The 22,915-nt window shown below is 47.5% G+C and overlaps 6 protein-coding genes across 6 annotated transcripts; 4 read left to right on the forward strand and 2 right to left on the reverse strand.

Annotated features, from left to right (window-relative positions):
* Nucleotides 1-1,208: 1,208 nt before the first annotated feature.
* On the forward strand, nt 1,209-6,113 carry C922_03409 (hypothetical protein; the record flags this gene model as incomplete). Its single annotated transcript, XM_008819001.1, has 1 exon — nt 1,209-6,113. One exon carries the CDS (start codon nt 1,209-1,211, stop codon nt 6,111-6,113), a length of 4,905 nt encoding a protein of 1,634 aa, XP_008817223.1.
* A 91-nt stretch (nt 6,114-6,204) lies between these two features.
* On the forward strand, nt 6,205-6,645 carry C922_03410 (hypothetical protein; the record flags this gene model as incomplete). The annotated part of the gene is made up of 1 exon (XM_008819002.1): nt 6,205-6,645. One exon carries the CDS (start codon nt 6,205-6,207, stop codon nt 6,643-6,645), a length of 441 nt encoding a protein of 146 aa, XP_008817224.1.
* Nucleotides 6,646-7,436: 791 nt separating this feature from the next.
* On the reverse strand, nt 7,437-8,300 carry C922_03411 (biotin-[acetyl-CoA-carboxylase] ligase; the record flags this gene model as incomplete). Its single annotated transcript, XM_008819003.1, has 1 exon — nt 7,437-8,300. One exon carries the CDS (start codon nt 8,298-8,300, stop codon nt 7,437-7,439), a length of 864 nt encoding a protein of 287 aa, XP_008817225.1.
* Nucleotides 8,301-9,817: 1,517 nt separating this feature from the next.
* On the reverse strand, nt 9,818-10,818 carry C922_03412 (40S ribosomal protein SA; the record flags this gene model as incomplete). The annotated part of the gene is made up of 2 exons (XM_008819004.1): nt 9,818-10,546; nt 10,756-10,818. The coding sequence occupies 2 exons, from the start codon at nt 10,816-10,818 to the stop codon at nt 9,818-9,820; spliced, it is 792 nt and encodes a 263-aa protein (XP_008817226.1).
* A 4,574-nt stretch (nt 10,819-15,392) lies between these two features.
* C922_03413 (hypothetical protein) lies at nt 15,393-20,594 on the forward strand (the record flags this gene model as incomplete). Its single annotated transcript, XM_008819005.1, has 1 exon — nt 15,393-20,594. The coding sequence occupies one exon, from the start codon at nt 15,393-15,395 to the stop codon at nt 20,592-20,594; it is 5,202 nt and encodes a 1,733-aa protein (XP_008817227.1).
* A 1,488-nt stretch (nt 20,595-22,082) lies between these two features.
* Nucleotides 22,083-22,292, forward strand: C922_03414 (hypothetical protein; the record flags this gene model as incomplete). Its single annotated transcript, XM_008819006.1, has 1 exon — nt 22,083-22,292. One exon carries the CDS (start codon nt 22,083-22,085, stop codon nt 22,290-22,292), a length of 210 nt encoding a protein of 69 aa, XP_008817228.1.
* Nucleotides 22,293-22,915: the final 623 nt, after the last annotated feature.

Genomic DNA, 22,915 nt, shown 5'->3' on the forward strand with positions numbered 1-22,915 from the left:
AATCTGATAGCTATACAACCTGGGGAGCCATCGGTGAAGGAAACATCGTGCCAAGGGGAACTTTTTTTTGTTTTTTTTGTTTTTTTTGTTTCTTTTTTGTTTCTTCTTTTTCTCTCCTTGCACATCGAAGCAATTCCCTTGTTTTCTCCCCTTCGCTATTTCTTCCCCAGTGCGACGTTGCGTATTCTCCTGGTAGCAGCAACGCACACGGGAATACAAACAGCGGAATGATGACGACTTCTCTCCCTGCATTTGTAACTGAGTGTAAAAGTGAGAGGAAACCAAGCCTATGTTTAATTTTGGCGCCACATGCGCATGTCAAAGTGCGCATGCAAAAAAGTAGGTGCCACCTGTGCAGTACACCAGTGTCAGGAAAGGCAACAGGTTTTTCTTCATCCCCCGAGAAATTACACCACGTATGGGGTCATCCTCCTCATGATTTTTTTTTTATCCCCTCTTAAAATCTCGTGATTGTTTCTGAGTGACGCTCCCTGGGTTCATCTCTACACGTGTGTACCTCACAGGGAGGTGTACGCATATATCAACATCGCCGTCGCCGCAACCGTCATCACGACTATCTGCATTATTTACCCTTTGCCATTATTTGATATCTGCCATTTGTTGTGAGTTCTTTTTCCCCATTTGGCATCACGTCACACCAAGGAAAGAGAAGTTGGGGAGAGGGAAAAGAACCCTACCAGTGCAATTTTCCCGGGCTGCGTTCCGCATACATAGAGTCATCACAACCAAGAGGAAATAAAAAAAAAAAAAAAAACAGTTTGGCGGAAAGAGGGGAGAGGACCTTGCAACAGAGACCCATTGATACTCATACGTAAAGGGGCAGATTAAGGCGCCATTTTTTAAGGGGGGTGCCCTATCTGCTCGGAGCTGGCCACTTGGTTTGAGTATCGCTGCTTGGGTGTCGCTGTTTGGGTGTCGCTGCTTGAGTAACGCTGTTTCAGTACCTCCTTTCAAGTACTCCCATCTCAGTAGCTCCATTTGAGTATCCTCGTTTGTGTGACGGGGGGGCTCATTGGTGAGGCCGTGCCGCGCGAGGGGTTCCCACACCTGGTAAGGAAGTTGTTACACCTCTGGGAGCGGACACACGTAGGTATATATAAGGAGGTACATATCGGTAGGGACCCCTACTGGCACCTTCTGTCAGTCCTTCGAAGCGCAAAAAAGGGAGAAGTAAAAAAAAAAAGGAGATGCCAAACAAGTCGAGCTCCGAGAGGAACGCGCCCCTGGGGGGAGTACACTCAGAGGGGGTACACTCGGAAAGAGTACACTCTGAAGGAATACCCTCAGGAATACCCCGCAAAATATACACACCTCAGGCAGAATTGCAGATAAGTCACTGGGACGGGGACTCAGAAGATGGTTCGACAAAGCGCGCAAGAAGCAACCGCTTAGACGCGATGGAGATGTTAAAAACGAATGAGGTAACTCTCTTCGAGTCGCTAAACGATTCGACGTGTAAGTGGTTGAAGAATCAACACATACTGCGGGACGAGGGAGGAGTGGCAACAAGTGGAAGAGAGAAGCATGACTCGATTGGAGCGGAGCAGGACGCAATTGTGAAGCCAGATGGAAGCAACGATGTAGATAATCCCATTTTGAATTTATACAAGAAAAAGTTCAAAGCGGGTGAGGTACCCACCGGGGTGACTTCACTACAAATGGTGGAGAAGGACCCCCAGGCGGAAGACACACATGTGATTAGCAAAAGGGATGATTTACAGAAGGGTACTTTTGGGGGTGTAGAACGAGATGAATCAATGAACGAACTTCGTTCGTGGGGGGACTATCACTTTTTTAATCGAGGGGTGGCACCCCAGGGACATATCGAGACGGCCTTTTGTTTGGGGCAAGGCGACACTAATTGCTTTGCGCGTACGATAGGTGAGGGAGGGCTCTCTGGTGTGGAGGACCTGTCTGGTGGCGAGGGCCCCCCTGGTGGAGCCCCTCCCAGGGGGCTTCCAAACGGATGTGAAGACGCCACGCTTAACCACCTGCACAAAAGGGAGTGCTACTTTGAAACAACGGAGAGGTCCTCTCCTGATGCGTATGACATAGACAGACGCAGCTACCATTACATCGGTGGAGGTTCCCTCCATGCGAAGAGTCCTTTGCTGAAGGAACGAATCAACTACTACCGCGTGAAGATCGATGGGGAGGAGGAAGACGAGATGGGGACAGTCCCAGAAGGCGGATTCTTCCTCCCCCCCTTAGCAGACAAGTCTGCTAAATGTAGCACTCGTGGCAGTCATGGCAGTGGTGAGGCATTCCAAGGTGACTGCTCCGAGGAAGGAAGATTAAAGCCGTTCACATTGAACCACCTGAGTAGTTACGAAAAGAATCGGATGGTTTATGGAGAGACGGAGGGAGCCCAGATGAGGTTGAATTTCAATCGGGTGCCCGCTCAACCGATCGCACGCCCCACGGGGGGGGAGCATCATGAGCAGCAAGCACAGCAGCATCCTAATCAGCTGTCGCATCAGCAGCAGCCGCCTCCCCAGCCGGAGGACCCCATTTTGATGAACACAGTGAATCACCTCCACAACAAGATTCAGAACTCCTGTTATGAATACTCATCAGTGGGAGGTAGCAACAAGGGAGAATCAGTTTTCTTATCATCTGGGGATTCACAAATGGAAAAGACAAACGGAGCTTCCCCAAACGACACACTCCACTTCCAACCCTTGGAGGGCCTCCATATGAACGATACGAACGTGTCGAGAAAGAAACAAGAAAAGGTGAAGATGCCTTTAAAGGGAGACCTAAATGGGGGGGATCACGTTGGGGAACTGCTACACCTTAGGACAAGGGGCTTTCAAAATGAACAACTAAATCCTCACTGTAGTGGAAACCAATTGAGCTCTCACCTTGCCCATGGAAGGGGGGAGGAGGTCTCCACAACAAAGCAGACATTCTGTAGGCTTCAAACCGATACAGGGAGAAACGACTACCCCTGTGGAGATAGCAAACGTGTTAGCCAGAATGCAGATGAGGAAAAGCTGAACCTGCAGATATGTGACCTCTTAGGATGCACCTCACGGCTTTCTGCTTTTTACCGGAAAGATGAGCAAACAAGAGGGGAAAAGAAAACCAGCGGAGAGAACGCACAGGGAATGATGGACCCGCTTTCCCTCATCAGAGGAACAAAGCACGCAGGCAGAGTACCCCCCGCCGATACGTACAAGTTGGATGACTTCCTAATTCTGGACCCCCCCTATTTCATCGGAACTGAATGGGTAACCCAAGCCATCCCCACGGAGAAGCACCCCTCAAAGGTCATCCGCTGTGAAGATCTGTACTGGGGAGAGAGCACTTTGGGGAGGAACACACAGAAGGTGGAGCCACACAAGGTGCAGGCACGGAAGATGCAGACACACAATGTGGAGGCACACACTGGCAAGACACACACTGGGAAGACACACGGAACATATCAGCATCATCTCATAAGGGTCGAAAATATGTTCCAGGAGGATACTTCTGACGTGGTTAGAAGTAGCGACGGGGAGGGGACTCCTCAGCTGATGCTGTGTGGTGATAAAGGAGGGGACACACACGAGAAGGGGGAACTCATCGGGGAGAAACTCAATCAGGAGATGTCCATCCGGAGAGAGCCAAATGTAATGATCCCTCCCTTTTCCGCTAACCATGCGCTGAAGATACAAACCTTTGGAGATGGTATGCTCTACAACCCCAACGAGGAAGCAACAGTTGCGAAGCGAAGCACCTTCCCTTCAATCGTCACTCCAGTGGTTCCGTGTCGAGAAGGCCCCTTCCGCAGAGTCGTTAGTAGCAGAACAGATCAGTCCCCATTCGAATGTCCTGACCTCTCCATCGATCAGAAAATAACTAGTACTCATATGGGTAGGGACATATCAGGAGGTAACAGAATGGAGAAGGTGCCCCAAGTGCAAATTGGCCGCTGCGCTGAGGAGGAAGAAAGGGGGGCGGTTAACGATCCTTTTTTATACACTAGTAGGGGGGAGAATGCCTGTGCCTTCCAGCGGAAGAGGGACATTTTTGCAGAAAACAGAACTGAAGTGGACAAGAAGGGGTTGACCTGCACACAGAGGTTATTCGCTAGCCCGTATCGTCATAAAGAGAAGGGGACGATGGAGAATCCGACACGCGGAAGTGGTCCCACTGCAGGTGATGGCTCAAATGGGAGCAGTGGTGAAAGGACCCATCGTGGAGGTACTGCGCCAAACTCCCCCGGGGGGAAACCATGGGGGGATACCTCCCTGGTTCTTTCCCTCCCTATTACGAAGCCAGAAAAAGGTCTCTCACCAGGTAGACAGACACACACGACCTGTGGCAAGCTTCACACGGAGAAAACCATTCCAAGAGTGACCTATAGTAGGGGAAGTACAAACGTTGCAGAAGGAAGAAGTGCACTGAAGGATAGCAACGTCAATTTGTTGCAATATTTTAAGTTAAACTTCGAGAGGGCGCGGTTTGCCAGCGTTGGGAGTGCTCGCGTTGGAAGTGCTCGTCATGGGGGTGCCCGCCCTCCGATACGTGGCGGCAGTGGAATGCCCTCAATTGGTAGGAGCATCCATCGGAGGACTCCCCCCCAGAGTGGCTTCGCCCTGAGGTCAACCGATGCGTCCGCTGCGGCTGCTGCGGAGAAGAGCCACCTCTTCGAGTCCGTCGATGCGTTTTTTTATAACTTTAAAAATAATGGCGGCTCCTCCGGGGGGAAGTCTCGCCAGGTGGAAGGGCGACATGTGGGAGCACACACTGGTAGAGTGGATGCCGGTCCTGACTGCGACGTGGATGCCTCTCCCGGCTGCGAATTGAATAGTCCCGTGCGTGGCAACTGGAGTGGAGTCCCTCAGCTGGTCACCCCCAGTGGTAGCGTGACGACGACAACTACTACCACCACAACGACGACCACGACGACCACAACTACGATGGGCGCCGTGGTGAGGGGGGCGAACGGGGGAAGCAGCGAAAAGGACGAAAAGGGCAAAAAGAGCGAAAACGTAGCAAACACCGCAAATGTGTCGAAGACCGCAAATGTGTCGAACACCGTCACTGTAACCACCACCAACTGCACGCAGAGTAGGGCTCCGGTGAGGGAGGACGACCATACGTGTGTGCAGCGAAGAGAATGGAAAAAAGCCGATCAGCATTCCCAATCGGATTTCCCCGGTGTGGAAGAGGAAAAAGGAGAAGAAGAAGCGGAAGAAAAAAAGGAAGATGAAAAAGGAGAAGAGGAAAAAGAAGAATATGGAAATGAAAACGAAAAAGACGAGGACGAAAAAGACGAGGAAGAAAGAGAGAACAAAAACCAGGAGCATGCTCAGAGGAAGGAAAAAATCATTCTCACTATTCAATGGAACATAAAGAAGATTTCTTTACTCTGCTCAAGCGACAACTACTTCGTTGTATCTCCTGAATACAAAACGGAGACGTTGATAAATGAGTTTTTTATCCTCCTGAACATAAACAATGACATGCACATTTTGCCGGAGAATACCTTTGGTCTTCTCTTCTCCTACACGGGATTCTGTGACATCCTCTTTTCAGTTACCTGTGGAATGTACCAGAAGAAGTTCTGCTCTTATGACTTCTCCACGCTTCCTTGGTTCGGATTTACCAAATGGGGCATTTTAAAAAATTGCATGCAGAATGATACCATATCCATCACGGTAGACATTCATGACATTCGAAGGAAGGACTCTCTCAGGGAGGTGTTCCTCAGCAATGTAATATCTTCTATGAGGAGTGACAATGGGAGTTTTGACTTCAAGGAGGGCACCTCTACGTCGTCGGCGCAGGGGATGCAGGAAAACGCCTCTTCTTCCATGATTGCCATGGCATCGGCCACAACGGCTGCTAGCCCCTCTCCGTTCGATGCGGGGCCACACAGGCGAAGCCACAAATGCTTCTTCCCTCAAAGTGCACTCACCACAAGCGACTCCTGCGACAGGTTTGTCCCCCCCGGTGTTAAGAGCATATACACAGGCAGCATGCACATGGGAACTACGCGCCCAAGTGCAATCCAATGGGAAAACAAGCAAACCAAAGGAAGCAAACAAGGCAAAGACGCCAAACAATTCAGAGACACCAATCAAAGCACCGTGACCAGATGAAACGGAAAAATCACAAGTCAGCAACCCCTCAGAAGCAACAGGGAGACCAATCCAACGGACAGGAATAACCTCTACAAAATGATGAAAAAAAATGGGTACACACATAAGACCATTGAAGTGTGTTCCCCCCTTGGAGCGTGATCATGGAGGCAGCTTCGTTCGGCCATCCCAGGGGATTCAGGAAGGGACCCTCTCCAAAGGCACCGCGGGGACCACTGTCCAGAGAGGCGCCAAATGCGATGAAAATGCATGTGCCATTGGATGTGCCAATCAACCCATCGTGCAGCTGGAGTGTCCACCAAAAATGAAGACGGACGAGGTCCTTTTCGGAGGGGACCCATCCCGACGGGGGGCAACAAAGGTTAAGATGCCACACGGCAGGGTACCATGTGGTGAGATACGCCATGATGCACTACCATCTGATGAGATAGGCCATCTCGCGCTACCAAATGAGCTACCCAGTAGGAAGGGAAAATCCCTCGGGGGAGGGGCCACTTTGGAACACCGATTATTCGAAGAGGGGGGAATATAGGCTCTACATACGAGTGGCTTCCTCGCAGGATGGAAACGTGGCAAGGGGAAGAGGATTTCCTCCAAAGCTGTCATCACATGATACCCCCCCCACCGCTCCTCTATTAAAGTCAAATTGCTCATTAGAGGGTGACCAATGATGGTCAGGGCAGTTGCTCCCTTTTCTTTTACTCATGCAGAAGTTGTGGCGTGCCCCCTTCCTATTGATCATCCCCCGATGGGTGCACGCACAAGGGGCACTCCTTACACAGAAATGACTGGGCTGCGGAAGTTTCGTCACTGCCCTGTAGCTGCTCCGTAGCTGCTCCGTTGCTGCCCCACCGTTTTGTCACTTACCCCCCCTTACCAACTCGTACCTCCCTTCCCCTTCGACCTCTGCTCCCAACTGATAACCCCTTTTTTATGTGTATTGAATAAATGCACATGCCTGTACATGTGTATTTTTGGAAGGGGAAGCGGCGGAGTGGAAGACGCTGCGTCTCTTCTCTGATGCCCCAACTCGTATTGCTTCCTTCGAATGGAAGGAGACTCTCCCCAGAAAAGGGGTGACCCCCCTGACGAAAATCTTCTAACCGATTGTGGATGCTCACTTTGGCTAAAATGAAATACAACGCTGCTGTTACTATTGTTAAAAAAAAAAAAAAAAGGGAAAGTCTAAAAATAATAGAAGCAATAAAATAGAGTGTAATGCATGATGCTTAGTGTGATCGATGCTCTGTGCTTCCGCGTGGAGAAGGTGGATCTTTGTGTGCGAAGAGGAGGGGACAAACATCAGATACGACCACGCTTGCCTCAACCGGGGCGGCCGTCGAAGAGGCGCAGGTGCCCCGTGTTCACGCGGACGAGTTCGTTCTTGCCCCGAAGGAGTAGCAGGGAGCCGTCGTGGAGCAGCCCTTGGAGGTGCCCATCAATCAACTCGTGATCTGTATCGACAACAACGTTCTTGTCTTTGTACAAAAGCCTTGGTGTTATGTAATCGAGGAAGGAAGAAAATCCCTCCTCTTTCAGTTCAGTCAATACTGCCCTAAAATTTGAGATCAAATTTTCCGTCACGTCCTCTAATGATGGGATTAAAGACAAATTGTTAAAATCTCGCTCTAGTTCCTTCTGCACTGAAGTGTAGTTATTCCCTAAGAGGTTCTCCTTATCTGTTAGGGTTATGTTAATTCCTATACCAACCATCACACATACATAACGGTTTAGCAAGGAGGGAAACTCATCGAGGTAGTACAAATTAACAAGGCAACCGGCTATTTTTTTCTCATTTACGAGGACATCATTAATCCATTTGATCTGTGTTACCAAATGGAAGTGCTCCAATGTTTTGCTCACTGCCACAGTGGAAGTTTGTGCTAGGTATTTCACCTTTTCTGAGTCTTCCCTTTTCCACAGAAGAACAAAGGTAGTAAAAATATTTCCCCTTTCCGACAGCCATATTCTGTCTTGCTTCTTCTTTGTGTCTCTGGTCCCGATTCCATTTGTCTGTTCGTTGCAAGTCACCACCACTATACTTTTATCGTCTTGTAGAGTCCCATTTTGTAGCAGACGTGCCATGTTCCGTTTGCAGTACAGTTGGGTGGAGTCCAGCACGTCGAAGTGCAGGCGCAGCGCACCCAGCTCAGGGTAGCACCTTTCGAAAGCGGCGGGGGGGTCCATTTGGTGGGGGTGCTCCTTCCACGGAGGGAATAAATGGGAGTGCTCCTTCCCACGGTTGCTTCCCCCTATGTGTAGGTATCTTTCGCTATAAATTTCCAAACGGGTGATCTTCTCCTTTTTTTTTCTTTTATTTTCTCTTTGTTAAAAATATTACGTTCGGCTCGCATACATGTGTGGAAAATCTCGCTGTGAGAAAAGTGCCTTCCGGAAAATTACCCTCCGGAAAATTACCCTCCGGAAAATTAACCTCCGGAAAATTACCCTCCGGAAAATTACCCTCCGGAAAATTACCATACGGAAAATATCCCCTCCTTGTGCCACTGCGCATGCTTGGCCGCCACGGCTCTACATGCTTGCATTTTTACGTGCACATTTTTGTGTACACTTTTGTGAGCTTCTTTGGTTTCGTTTTATCTGTATTTCTGGTGTAGACTGCTTTCCCTGCATGCAGGCAAACCTTCTTGTTTTTTTTTTTCTATGTGGTTGCACGCCGTTGTTTTCCCCGCGCGGGGGGAAAACCACATCCGGGGCAGAATTATTTATTTTGCCACATTTCTGCTTCGTTATTTTGCCACATCTCTGCATCGTTATTTTGCTACTTTGCTGTTTTATTTTATTTTTGTTTCCCTTATATAAGGTAGGACTATCCAAAAGTGGACCAACGCGGCACAAACGAGCGCATCTTAACTCCGCACGCAATGTGGTTCCCCAATTGGGGGAAAAAAGGGGAGGGGACATGCCCATGGGCGTTGGGGATGCCACTAACGTTGTGGACAACTCGCCGCGTCCCGTTTGGGCTACTCAACTGAGTGATGTGGAAAAGAGTCCTAGTCATTTTTGGAGAATTATTTTTTGCCCTTTTTTACCTGACCGGCAAGGTGATTTTCCCCCCGTTGGAAATGAACACTTGGCACAAATGTAGGGAGCGGCGTGGAGCCACATGGGAAAATACCCAGTCCAGCAGCGTCTCTATAAGGAGAGGAACCACATGGGAAGACCCATTGCAGCAACGTCTCTATAAAGAGAGGAACCACATCTGCACAGAGCGTGGAGACAACCACATGATTACTCTCCCACCTTCCCGCGATTAACCTACTTGTAGATTTCACATGGACGTATTTTTTTTTTTTTTTTTCCTTATACCGTTTAAATGTCCACACATTGGTACATATAGATTGTTTATTTTTATATATGTGGTTAATTAAAAAAAAAAAAAAAAGGATGTAGGCTACACGTGGGGAAGCACAAGGGAATAAAAGTTGGGTAAAAATTATAAAGCGCATTATCCTAAAAGTGTGCAGAACGAGGGATGCACAACTGTGCGTTTTGGTATATTCTCAGTTTGAGAGCGTCTGCATTGGAGCGCCGCTTCGATGGAGATTCATTGTCGTCCGCCAAGTGTGACATTCACATGGATGCACACGCCGGTGTATGGGCGATATATCGGGAAGAGTCCTTCGTTACACATACTTTCTCAAACGGGGAACCCCTGGGGTGGTCTACTCCTTTTTCCTTTCCTACCACTCATCCGCTGCGATAGGGTTCTTCCATTCCTCGTTTGCATTGTCATTCCATTCTTCCTTCTTGTTCCAACCCTCATATGGAGCTTCAGTGGCAAACTGATTCTCAGCCAAGTGAGGAGCCGCGGGGGCTGTTTCCTCGATTGCTAAATTTTTCAGTTCAAACTGTTCTGGGTCTCTCCACAAAAACATATCTACCATGACCTTCCAAGGCTTCGATCTAGGTAACGTTCCCTTGAGGTATAAAACTTCCTGAGCCAGCAGCCAGTACATAAGTGCAATGGATTCCTTCCCTTTATTGTTACAAGGGATGGCAATGTCTACATGCTCTAGGGGAGAATCCGAGTCACAAAGAGCAATGACGGGGATGTTGGCATAGGCTGATTCTTTAACCGGTTGTGCATCTGTCCTTGGATCTGTTACTATTAACAGTCTGGGTTCAGTAAATTTCTGGATAATCTGATTAGTCAGCATACCAGGGGTCCATCTTCCCGCGATTGCTTGTGCTCCTGTGTATTGGGCGAACTTCAAAACGGCTCTGCTTCCAAATGGTCTAGCTGACACTACCACTACGTCTGCTGGGTTGTTAATCGCTACTATGATTCTGGCGGCTAGCTGGAGCTTCTCATACGTCTTGGCCAAGTTTAGGATATGCACGCCGTCCTTCGCCCTGGTGTAGACGTACCTCTTCATTTTGTTTTCCAGATTCTTCGTTCCGATGTGGACCTGACGGGGTTGCGGCGGGGGGGGGACACATATGAAGGATTCTTTGGGAAGCGGCTACGTCGGAGGCGACTACGTTGGAGGCGACTACGTTGGAGGCGACTACGTCTGAAGCGTCTATGTTAGGCGATACTATCCTGTGGGGGGGCATATACATTTGCAGAGCCACCCCCCGGAGGACTCCCCAGTGCAGCTGATCATCCAGTGCTTACTTTACAGATGAGCATCTTCGCGATGCTTTCCTCCTTGGGGGATTGCACTTTCTTACTCGACATTTTTCCTTCTTTTTTTTTCCAAAGTTATACCAGATAATGGGAACGTGTGATAATATCTTGGCCTGGTACACTATACGTTGTTTAAATTGTTCACTTTTGCTATGCGTGACAAAATGGGCTATGTTCGCCTTTCGTGTTTTTTTTTTTTTTTTTTTTTTCACTATAATGAGAGCGGTAGAAAGTTCTTTTCTATAAGGACGTTTATTCGATACTTCTGATTGGTATGCTTGTTTTTTTGCGTAAATTTTGAGAGTTTTAAATTTTTTTTTTTCTTTTCTGCAAAAATGGGTATTTGCAATTTCGGCATGGAAAAAGCCTCGTTTCAGCTTTGCGTGGAAGAGCAGTGAAAAACTCCGTTTTGCGTTCCTTCACTCTTATTCGCGAGAGGGACGACTTAAATGGGAAGTGGATGTCACAGTTCGGTTTTCAACGCCAGTTGCCAGTTTATGCTTTAGCCCTCACGGGGTCACAAAGCGATAGTGCGCATATGATGCGTTGAGGTATATATCATACATATATGCACAATGTATGTAGCACATATACATATCTGCACTGTTGGGGGGAAAAAAAACACCATCGGGGACGGTCAAGGTTCCGAGGGGAGAGCGTTCTTTTCACCGTTGCTGGTCGGCCAACAAAAATGAGAAGAGAGGAAGCTGCAATGTATGCTCTCCTCACATCTCAAGTAAAAAAAGAATAGACCAAAAAAAAGGGGGCCACCGTCACCGTTACAGCGATAATATGGCAACGGTACGCTGTTGTGTATAACTTTTGCATTCCTTAGCAGATGACCCTCCCCATCCACTCTATTGGAAAGAGGGTAACTTCACAAGCGCGTGGTGCGTTAGGTAGGGGGGCGCCTTTTTTAAAATGGGGCTGCCCCCATAGTGGCTCATTTTACCGCTATTTTTTTTATGTACGCCTTATAATACAGTACAGGAGAATAATGCAGGACAGTTTACTCCCGAATCGCGCGTTTTTTCTTTTTTTTTTACAGCCTCGATATAAAAACACCCCTCTGCTTTTAGCCTCTGGTTAATGTGTTTTGTTAAATATATCCCTCCATGCATAGAACGACAAATTCACAAAAAAATGACACCGTTGATGTAGGCCAAAATTATGCATATGGTTAATTGTATTTTCTCTTTGTTTTTTCTTTTTCTTTGTTTTGGTTGAATGTGTTTGAAACATTTCCCTGTAGGTCATATTTTTTTTTTTTTTTTTTTTTTTTCCTGCGCGGGGGAATTGAGGGGTGCGGCCTAGCCGCGTTGTATGGTTCCTGGCGTGTGATTCCTGCGCCATTTTTTTGGCCTCCCCAGGTTTTCCTCATCGTTCTGCGCAGGGCAGTGTCTTGCGTAAATATCCTTCTCTTCCATTCCATTGGTCCAGTTGCTCCCGTTTCGTTTCCTCTTCCTCTCACTGCCGCGTTGAGGAACATACGTGCTGCGTGTTGTCCCCATAAGAAAATCCTTTCGCTCTGTTCTGCCGCTATTATTTTTGGACTCCTCCCGGAACAGGCACATATACAGGGTGACCTTTCCGCAGGTGAATATATGCTTTCCCCTCCACCTGCTTCCCTATTCGCCTCTACCGGTTTGTACAGCCAGTTAAGTATTCCTCCGTTGCTTCTCTCCCCATGACAACGTGTAAAAATGCAGTTTCCTCCCACCGTAAGTGCATTAAATGGCATTTTAAAAAAATTCCCCTACAAAGGGGTACATCTTCAAGAAACAAGCGACGGACAGGTGGGACAGGTCCCCTTTTGTGTATGACCCAAAATGGGAAAAAGAAGGAAAAAAAAAAAAAAAAAATTCACCGCCACAAAATTCATGTTTACCATTTGGAAGGTTTAAGAAATACCAAAGTAGGTGTTGGGAAGGTTGCAAAAGGGTACTGTTGTCTGAGGAAATCCCGTTTGGGATGATCCTACATGCGAGGTGGTTCATTTCATAGGTAAGAGGATTGTTAATACAACGAAGGGCTTCTTCCCCACCGGGCGGGGTAAGCAGTTCGGCATTCACAACATTTATGGACTCCCCCCCGGCGGCTGTGGACCAGTAGCTCATCGCAGTGGTAGCGAAATACGCGCGAAAGAAAATTGTCCCCAAAATGCTCCCTTATATGTTTCCACCCCAGTTGCGCAGATGACGTTTACCATTTTTTTTTCACATTTACTTGTCGCAAAATTGAAGAGGCGGGGCGCTTTTCCCACAGAAGGAAAAATTGCACATTTGCCTCACTGCGCCACTTCCACAAGTGGGGGAATAAATATGATGAACAAAAATATGGAAATTGTAACAAGCCAACAGATGGGGTAAAAATGGAAAAGCTTGGGTTCCCCGTGATGTCACAAACAGTGCGCATAGGTACGTATACATGTGTGTACACATGCACATACATTTTTACGGCGTTGAGGTAGCAAAGTCTCCCATCGTGTGACACCCACGGGTGCGTAGCGCAGTGTGTCCGGTTTGTTCAAATGGGTTGGCCTGTTGGCTGCTTCGCTGCCTGCTTCCCTCCGCAGTAAAAAATAAAACGACGAGTTGGGCCTCATCTGCGAGTGCGGGACGGATATGATGCTCCCCTTTATTGTATAAACGAAGCCATGGAAAGGTCCCACTGTGGAAAAAAAAAAAAAAAACTGTTCCACAAGCAGATGTTCAGCACGTACATGTGCAGACAGGCCGGGGGCATATTTATGTGCCGCTTTAACCTGCCTCTTTTGCATTTTTCTTTTTTATTTTATTTTTTTTTTCATTTTGAGTCTCGCTTCAATTATTTTTCCCACGAGTTATCCAATTCGTCCTCTGTTCAAAAAAATACTCACTTCAAAAGTTCGGCGAACGTTTCATGAACCCTACATTTGCGTAAACGCATTTTGCGTCCTCACATATGAACACCAGTGCGCCCCCATCTTCGCACGATTTTCAAACCTTTTAGGATGTCTAACCACGTGGCACGGCAAAAACAGATGGAGTACATTTACTCGCGAAGTTTCCTTAGAAAGGTAGCAACTCGAGTTTTAAGGGAAGGGGAAAACTCCCATCCCTGGATTCGTTTCCGCCATGCAGCGCTAACAAGAATTCCTCCCTTTTGTATGAACCAGTCATATATTTTTTTTTCTACCTTGCACAGCCGCATCGTTCAGACCGCGCTCAAATGGGGGTAAATAGCTATTTTTTTTTTTTTTTTTTTTTTAATTAGCCTGACTTGGTCATAATTTTTTCCTAAATGTAACCTGTGTGCGTTTTTACTCTTTTTCTGCCCTCCCTTTGAGGAACTACCAAATTGCAACGCTTTCGATCTGTTGTAAAGGAGGTTTCCGTTCTACATTGGCGTTTGCATCTGCTTCTGTTCTGCATCCAGTTTATCTTCTTAATTCCTTCCCTTTGGCATTATATGACCTGCCATTGGCCTGTTTCTTTCTGCTCGGATGTCCACCTCCCTGCTTTGCTGCTTTACATAACGGGTGCGTTTTTTTTTCTCTCAAAAAGGGGGAAGAAAATACTACGCGGTTTAGGAGCCTTTTCGCGCAGTGCGCAAATGGCGCATATTTATGTGACACAATTTTTACGCGCATTCTTGGGTACTCCCTCCCCTTAGTGTATGATTAATTTTGTTCGTTCTTTTTTGTTCTGTTCTGTTTCGTTCCATTTAGTGCTTCTTCTTTTTTTCCCGCTTTTCTGCCTCCGCACTTATTGAACATACTGCGCGTATTTTTTTCCTGCCACGCTGAGTGCATCCCGGGCGGCTCTCAGTTCGGTGCTTGCGCGAGGATTTCGCACTTGACGTTTGAAGCGGTTTCTCAGGGGGGAAACGCAAAGTGGTCAAGTGGCAAAAATGTGAAAACATGAAAATCGTTAAATAGTAAAATGTTAAGAAGCAAACTCGAAAATGTTTGCCCCTTTCTAACATTCCCGCTCTCCCCACACTTCACCCAACAGTGCCTAGCATATTTATCCCGGCACAAGTCAGAGGAGGAGCCGCCTAAACTTACGCGACCGCTGCACAAGTACGAGCCGAAAAATAAAAGGAGCCAACTGCGGATCAGCCATTTAGCGCCGATTCTTACCACCTGGGTCTCTCCAAAGGAGCCATGTGCACTAATTATTTTTGTGAACAGGCACTAACGACATCATTTTTTTTTTTTTTTTTTTCTTTACCTCAGAAAAAGAAGGCCGCCATTTCGCTCAGGAGTGAAAAAAAAAAAAAGAAAATTTTATTCTAACTATTGAGGTCACCTAGTGAAGAACAAATCTGCATTTGATTCCAAGTGCGAAAGGTTAAGCAAAGAAAAAAAAAACAAAAAAAACAAAAAAAAACAAAAAACAAAAAAAAAACTCCACACAAAACAACGCATTATCTGTTCTGCGCAAAGAATGACATTGTTCAGAAGCGCAGAACAGTTTTTTCCTCAAACGACGACGCAGAGGAGTGATCTCTCTTCTTCGAGTTATGTATCGAATGGACAACGGTTGTGTGTGCGCTGTGTATGCGAAACGGTAGGAGTGGCAATCCAAGTGAAAACCCACCTCTCCTGAATTATACTCTCTCCTCGCTACCCTGTCACAATCATGAAATCGCTAAAAATTAAGGGGCTGATGAAGGGGAAAAACGAGGAATACTACAACCTTGTCTCAGTTATAAGCCTCAACGATGAGGACCTAGACGAGCAGATTATTCAAACGGAGGAAAATGTGAAGGCTAATTGGGCAGCCATAAAAAGTGCCAAGGAAATCAGCAAAAGTGAGAAAAAACTCTTTGGTGCAATCATGAGAAATGAAAGAGTCCGCTTAAGGATAAGGGGAAATATAAAAAAGGTACCACGCAGAAGGAGGGAAGATCTCAAGGGGTATTACCGGGAGGAAGCACTTAATGGTTTCTTGGGTGGAGACGTAAGTAGTGACAAGGAATGTATGAACGGAATTTTGAATTACCTGCAGAATGTCCAGGGGGTAAAATTTCACGGAAATGCCATTAGGAAGGGGAGAAGCAGGCGGGGAGACAGCATAGAGGAGGCCTCCTTCGAACGATTGAATGACCGAAGTGATGTTGGCAGGCGGGAAAGCTTACGGAGGTTCCACCTTGTATGGCACTGGGGGAAGCAAAGAAAGGGAGAGGCAAAAAGGGCAGAAGAAAGAAGGGAACAAGTAAGAAAAGAAAGGGAAGAGGCAAAAAGGGCAGAAGAAAGAAGGGAACAAGTAAGAAAAGAAAGGGAAGAGGCAAGAAGCGAAGAGGCAAAAAGGGCAGAAGCAAGAAGGGAACAAGTAAGAAAAGAAAGGGAAGAGGCAAGAAGGGAAGAGGCAAGAAGGGAAGAGGCAAAAAGGGCAGAAACAAGAAGGGAAGAGGCAAGAAGGGAAGAGGCAAGAAGGGAAGAGGCAAAAAGAGAAGAAGCAAAAAGGAGAGAAGCAAAATGGGAGGCACACCAAATGAACCGAATCCCTCGCGTGAAAGACAGCAGGGTAGGGCTGACCCCAATCCTTAGGGTCAAAAATAAAGTCATTCAAAAAAAAAGGGGGAAGAAAAAAAGCATAAGAGCTAGCCAAAACGTTGCCACCGAACCGCTAACCATTAACGATGTGGTGGAAAAGACACTAAGAAGGACTTTTCGCGAATTTAACATGTGGATAAAGGAGTTGCAGAAGACGAAGGTGACTATCCAATCACGACAGAGAAGAGAAGTTCATTATAGGACCAAGCGAGAAGAAAGACGCAGCCCTATGTATCATTTGAAACAGGGCAGCTGTGTGAGTCGAAAAAGGAACAAGTGCCCCATGAGGAGGATCCCAAACTATCAGCAGCATAAATTGTACTTTAACGGACTCTTCCAACACATAAGAGGAAGGAAGAAGGTATCACTAGCAATGGCTTCTCCATCCAAAGGGAGAAGAATCCCAACTGAGGAGATGGCTTCCATCAGAGCGGCTACAAATGCAGAGGAAGAGGAGGAGAAGTTCGTAAAGAAAAAACTTCTACTGAAGGAAAGGATTAAGGACGAGTATCGGAGGAAGAGGGAGGGGTCCAGTTTTTACAACAACAACGATGGGTTCTTTCCACCTCATGCGGAAGCTTCCTCCAACCCGAGATGCAGCACTAACTACATGTGCGACGAGACAGCCCTCAGCGAAGGAGATCTCGACGATTTGGAGTACTTCGTTAGCGTGAAGGGGAAGAACGCGAGGAGGTACGAGGGTTACCTTGCGCAGGGGGAGAAGCCAGAAGGCAAAGAAGCAGGGGCGAAGCCAGTTGTTCCACGCCCTGTGGATTTTTCAGCTCTGCTAGGAAAGCGACCTGGCGACAGTCCATTCGGAGGAAACTCCCCGCCCGGAAAAAGTGCAAACAAAGAAATGGCCCAAATGAAAGAGAAATTGAATCATCCAAAGGAAGACAAAACGGAATCGTGGATGAAGGGAACAATTGGAATGACAACACGTGTAGGTGCCTCAGTGGACCATCCCAGGAAATATAATGCCACAAAAGGTAATGCCACTGATCGGGGAAGGCGCTCTGATAGGAATAATCCACCGGAACGTTGCGATAACCAGTTGGGTAAAAATGCAGAGAAGGGGCCCCCCCCGGTAGAGAGCAAGAAAAAGCTTACCGGGATCATGAAGTCCAACACGATGATATTGAAGCAGCATCAGGGTAAGAAGGAAGGCCTAGTGGACAAAGGAAAGGCCATCTTAGGGACAAACAAAGTGATGGATAATGCTCCTAAGGAGGTGAAAGCTACACCGAATAGTCCTAAAATTGGGGAGAATGGAACGGATAAGAAGAACCCCGCAGTGGCAGGAGATGAGAAGAGAAAGTCTGCAATATTGGGAAAAAACTCCACAAAGGTATCACCTCCTGTGGGGGTGAAGACAGCACAGGAAACGCCAAAGGAGAGTGCTTCCATGAGAGACGCTTTAAAAGGGAAGAGGATTTCCCCTCCACTGAAGGGCTCGACACCCGAGGGGCTTAATAACTCTCCCCGTGGTTTGGTCAATCAAGACGGGGAACCCAAGAATGCGGGTAAGTGCAGCTCACCCGCGATGGACACCTCGGGGGTGAGCGAACAGAGGGGGGGAGCGGCCGTTGGAGGAGTCGCGGCTGCAGACGCGGATAAACTGACTGCTATCGAAAAGGATACCACGCACAGTGGTGGGAAGCCGAAAGTTGGGCGGGTTGACCTAAAGGGGGGTCTGCCATTGGTTAAGGGCATCGAGGCGTCCTCAAAGGGGGTAGACGCCGCCAACCAGATAAACGACGCGAAGAAAGAAAGCAGGCCCAGCGACGGAAGCGACAGCCGCTACAGCAGCGACGGGGCTCCCTCGAAGCAATACCCAAAAGGATTGAGCAAACGGCCAAGCATTAAAACGGGTGTCAGTAAACCAGATGGGAATGAAGCCGGGATGAATCCCACCTCGGGGGGGGAAGATAAAGAGAAGGTACAAAATGACACCAAGGGAGAGCCGAAAAAGGAGCTCTCACAAGAAGGGGGAAACAAACTAGACACAGAGATGGAGAAAGGTCACTCCGTTTCTTCCACCAGTGAGGTGAAGAATGGAGAAGGTAACAAAATGGTGGCCAGCGCGAAGATCCCGTTGAAGCTCAACAACATGGCGATGAAGAAGGCCCTTCTCGGGAAGATGCTGGCGAAGCGGGGGGAAGAAGCGAAAAAGGGGGAAGACAAGAAAGGAGAGGCGCCAGAGAAGGGAAAAGACAGCAAAGAAGGAGAGGCGAAAGACAACAAAGGAGAGGCCAGCGAAAAGAACAAAGCGATGGAGAAGATGATTCCAAAGATGATCCCGAAGATGCTGCCGAAGAGTATTCCAGAGAGCAAAGTTGGCATTTCGAAGATGATTCCCTCGAAAGGAGTCCCCTCAAAGGATAATTCTATTTTGAAGGCAAAGGCATGGCAGGTTCCGGGTGAGAAGGAGAGCGGGAAGGAGAGCGGGAAGGAGAGCGGGAAGGAGAGCGGGAAGGAGAGCGGGAAGGAGAGCGGGAAGGAGAGCGGGAAGGGGAGCGGCGAAAGGTTGTCTCTGAAGAACAGCCTGTCCATCAAGGGGGACGCGGAAAAAGAAGACATGGCAAAAGAAGACGTGGCAGAAGGGAACGCCGCAGAAGGGACCACAACGAAGGTGCCACCACAAGTAAGCACACCCACCGTGAAATCTGTGCGAGACTTAAAGTGCACAAAATCGGACGAAGGGGTACCCAAAGGAGATAACAACTTAAGCAAGAGGGGGTTCATGGAAAATGCAGTGAGGAAAAACATAGAGAGGATGTTGGACAGAGCGGAGAATTGTATAGTGCCTGTTGGGGGTGAGAAGAATGGCAAGAGATTTAGCTTGGAAAAAATTGCGCTGAAGGAGCGTCCTAAAGGATTGGAAGTAAAGAAGGACAGAAAGGTGAAGGGGGGGAAGGGAACTGTCCTCCCCCTAAGGGAAGTTGGAAGTTCTGCTGCAAATGATGCTGCAAATGATGCTGCAAATGATGCTGGAGTTGCTACTGGGAGCGATGCCGGAAGCGACGTGCCCCCTACCAAGGAGCGAAAAAGATACTCAGTGACGCTGAACAAGTTTTCAAACAAGATAGAGGTAAAGAAGAAAAGTTCGGTCGATGTGGTTGAATTGTTCAGTGCGGTAGATAAGAAATCGGGAGAGGAGGAGGATGGCTGCGTTCGGAGTGGTAACAAAAGTGAAGACATCGTTGAAGAGGAGGGTTCCACGGGGGGAGTTCAAAACGCGCTTCCAAACGGATCACCATGTAGAAGCGATGTAGAGAATGTGACTCCCCTAAGTGTCAACACCGCCGATGAGGAACCAAAGAAGGCGCCGATGATAACACCTCTTGTTAAGAAGGACGTGCTGCCTAAATTAATATCCAAACTGGCACTAGATAATAAGGAGGCAGCACCGTCGGGGGAGAAGAATGGAGATTTTGCGAGGGGGCGTGAAGGAGGAGAGACGAAGCCCCCGAAGGGGGATGAAGAGGACCCCGGCGAGGAAGGCAAGGACAAGCACGACGGAGAACAGAAGAAGGAAAACCGAGTTGAAAAAAAAGGGGAAGTATCACACAGTGAAGAAACACACGGTGAGGCAGCTCACAGGGGGGAAAAACTAGAAGACGACGACCCACCTGTGCCCAAAACGAACGTCGTGAAACCCCCCCTCTCACCACCCAAAATGAAAAATGCGGCACCTGGACAAGTGAAAGGCGCTCCAAATGAAAGCAACTTTATGTCCAAACTGCAGATCGTGAAGAATAAATCTATGCAGAAGCAGTTTCCCCTAAAAAAGGTCGCGATGCTCAAGGGGAGTGGCGAGGAGAGTACTCCTAATGGGAATGGCAACATCGGGGAGAAAGGCGGCCCCTGTGGAAGCAGCCTCTGTGAAGGAAGAAACACCGGGGAGGAAACCCCAGTGAAGGACCAAAACCCGCAAGTCAAGGCAGTGGATAATGACACCTCCCCGAAGGATACCATCACGAAGCAGGTAGACCTTCTCCCTCCCACAAGTGAAAAAAACGAAAATGAAGCAAAAGACAATTCCCATGGCAGTAGTAGTGGACCGGATCCCGTGGCCCACACAAAGAAATGTCCAGTGAAAAAAGTACCACCCAAATCGATAGTCAAAATTATGCCGAAAATCCCCCCCAAAGTTGTAGCCACTCCACTTAATGAAGTTAATGACTCAAAAAAAAATGTGACCAAGGAGAAGCCGCCCTCTTTAAACAATCTCAAAGCAAAGGCATTTCCGCCACGAAGTGTGAAGGAAGAAGACACAGAATAGGGATTAAGCCAAGAGAAAAGACACCTCTCCCATGACACTTTCCATACGAAGATCACTTATGGAATGGCACACTTGCGAATGGGGAAATAAATCCATTCTTGTTTTGTCTGTAAAGGAAAAGTTCTAAAAGGCATGGTCGCTTAGTACACATATGTGCATATATGTACCGTACGGGGGGTGAGAGGGAGGAAAGGAGACAGATGGCCCGACCTCCCCCTTGAAATTCCCCTTCGTCGTGGTCATCCAATCACTCTGCACGTGGAGGAGTTGGCAATGGCCACCACCACCCCGTTACACCATGATGATTCTTTTTTTGTGTTTTTATTTTATTTCCTTTTTTTTTTGCTTTAAAATTTTGACTCCACAGGGCCCCGCCGTGTTGGGCATAAACAACGGACCAACACCGGGTGCATCCGCTAATTCGTCCATTTGTTTGTTCCTCCATTTGTTTGTTCCTCCATTTGTTTGTTCCTCAATTTGTTTGTTCCTCAATTTGTTTGTTCCTCCATTTGCTCGTTCGCCCCATTATGCAACTGCTCACCCATTCATTTATCCACTCCGTGTATGTGTTTTTGTGCCCTATTTGGTGACGCCCCGACCGCCGACATTCTCAACACGTCTCACGCGCGCTGCGCAAACAGGACTCATTGCGAATTATCCGTTTTGTTCCTCGTCCATCAGAGTTGACTTCATTTTTTTCTTTTCTTTTTCTTCTCCACCACTGGTTGAAGAAAAGGAGCAAGGCAGCCGTGCCAGTGTTGAGTGGAACCAAAAAAGGGGGTTCCTCTCGGTTCGAAATGTTAACAGTTTTCCTCTCCCCATGCGTGTGTTCGGAAAAGGGTGTGGGGGGGGAAGAAAACAAAAAGTGTGCCTACCTATTTGTTCTTCCCTTTCTATGGGTAAAACATCTACGCAGAGAGATGAGCAGTGCATGCATTGTGCGGGGTTATTCACTAATTAGGCGAACCTTACCGGTGTGTATGTGGGCACTCACTCGAGGCTCTGCCCCTTCGCCACCCCCCTCAGTTTGTCTCGCGTACTGCCAAAGGGTGAAAAAGCTGATGTGCATGCACGGATGGGAAAAAAAAAAAAAAAAAAGAGAGCAATTTTTTGATAATTTCTTGGTAATGTTCTGACTTGTTCAGGCAGAATAGACACTCTTTTTTTTTTTTTTTTTTTCAAATGGCTACCTGTTAACTGTTCCTACAAAGTGAAGAATCATTTTTCAGACAATTTTGATGTTATCCCACTTGCTCGTCTTGTTCTCCGTTTTTTTTTCCTCCTTTTTTTTCTTCCCTTTTTTGCGCCTTTCCCCTTTTGAGAACAATCCTGACATGTTGGCAACAGCCCAGCAGAGGAGCCCTCCACAACAGAAGCGTTAATCTCCTGGATCATATTTCTCAACGGAGACATCCGCTCCATTACGCGCAAGAGAACTCCCGCTTCGAATCGCCTTCCGATAAAATACCCCTTCCACTCATAAGCACAATGTACTACAAGGAATATTACACGTACGACGTGGTATACCCCGCGTACTATCCCGCATACGTGTTGTATGAAGTACCAAGAGAAAAGAACATCTGTTGCAGTTTAACGCAGGCACTATGCAGTTGCTTCATATTCACAGCAACGGCTGTCACGTCCATTTTTATCGTGTCAGCTGACGCGATGTTAAGGTGTTGTGAAGGCAGAGACTGAGCACGGGGTGCCAAGAGAATGGGGGCAAATCTTGGCCATTTACAGCGGACGCAACTGTGCGGTCAAATGAGAAGACAAGTTGTGGCAGCGTTGCAGAGGTGATGACGAACCTGTCGGAGGAAGATTTAGTAAAACTCGGATTTGCTAATATTTAAAAAATGAAGAAGAAAAAAAAAAAATTCTTTAACTTTTTTGAATAGCCTGTATTTCCATCCGTTCATTCCATATGTACCTCCGTGATGAGGATGCCATTTTTTTTTCTTGCCTTTTTTTTTTCTTTTTTCTGTACACACAATTTAATAACTGAGGTGAGATTCACCTCCGCTTCGCCGTTAAAATGAAAAAAAAAAAAAAATAGCATAGAATAGAAAATGTAGTGGGTGTGGTACCCCGGGAAACGTGTCTCGCTTTTTTTACGCCTGCTCAAGGGCCGTTTTCGATGGACTTCCGAACATGCACACGTGTGGCTCTTCCCGATCAGTTAGTACGCAATGGAGCAAATGTGTAACAACCCTTAGAGACACGAGGAACGGGGAAGCATCTACCACCATCGGGCGTGGCAGGGAAAATGCTGCCGCAGTTGTGATTTGCTTATCTAAAGGGTGCAAAAAAGGAAGAAAAAA

Source organism: Plasmodium inui, assembly GCF_000524495.1.
Source record: "Plasmodium inui San Antonio 1 unplaced genomic scaffold supercont1.14, whole genome shotgun sequence".
NCBI lineage: Eukaryota > Apicomplexa > Aconoidasida > Haemosporida > Plasmodiidae > Plasmodium > Plasmodium inui.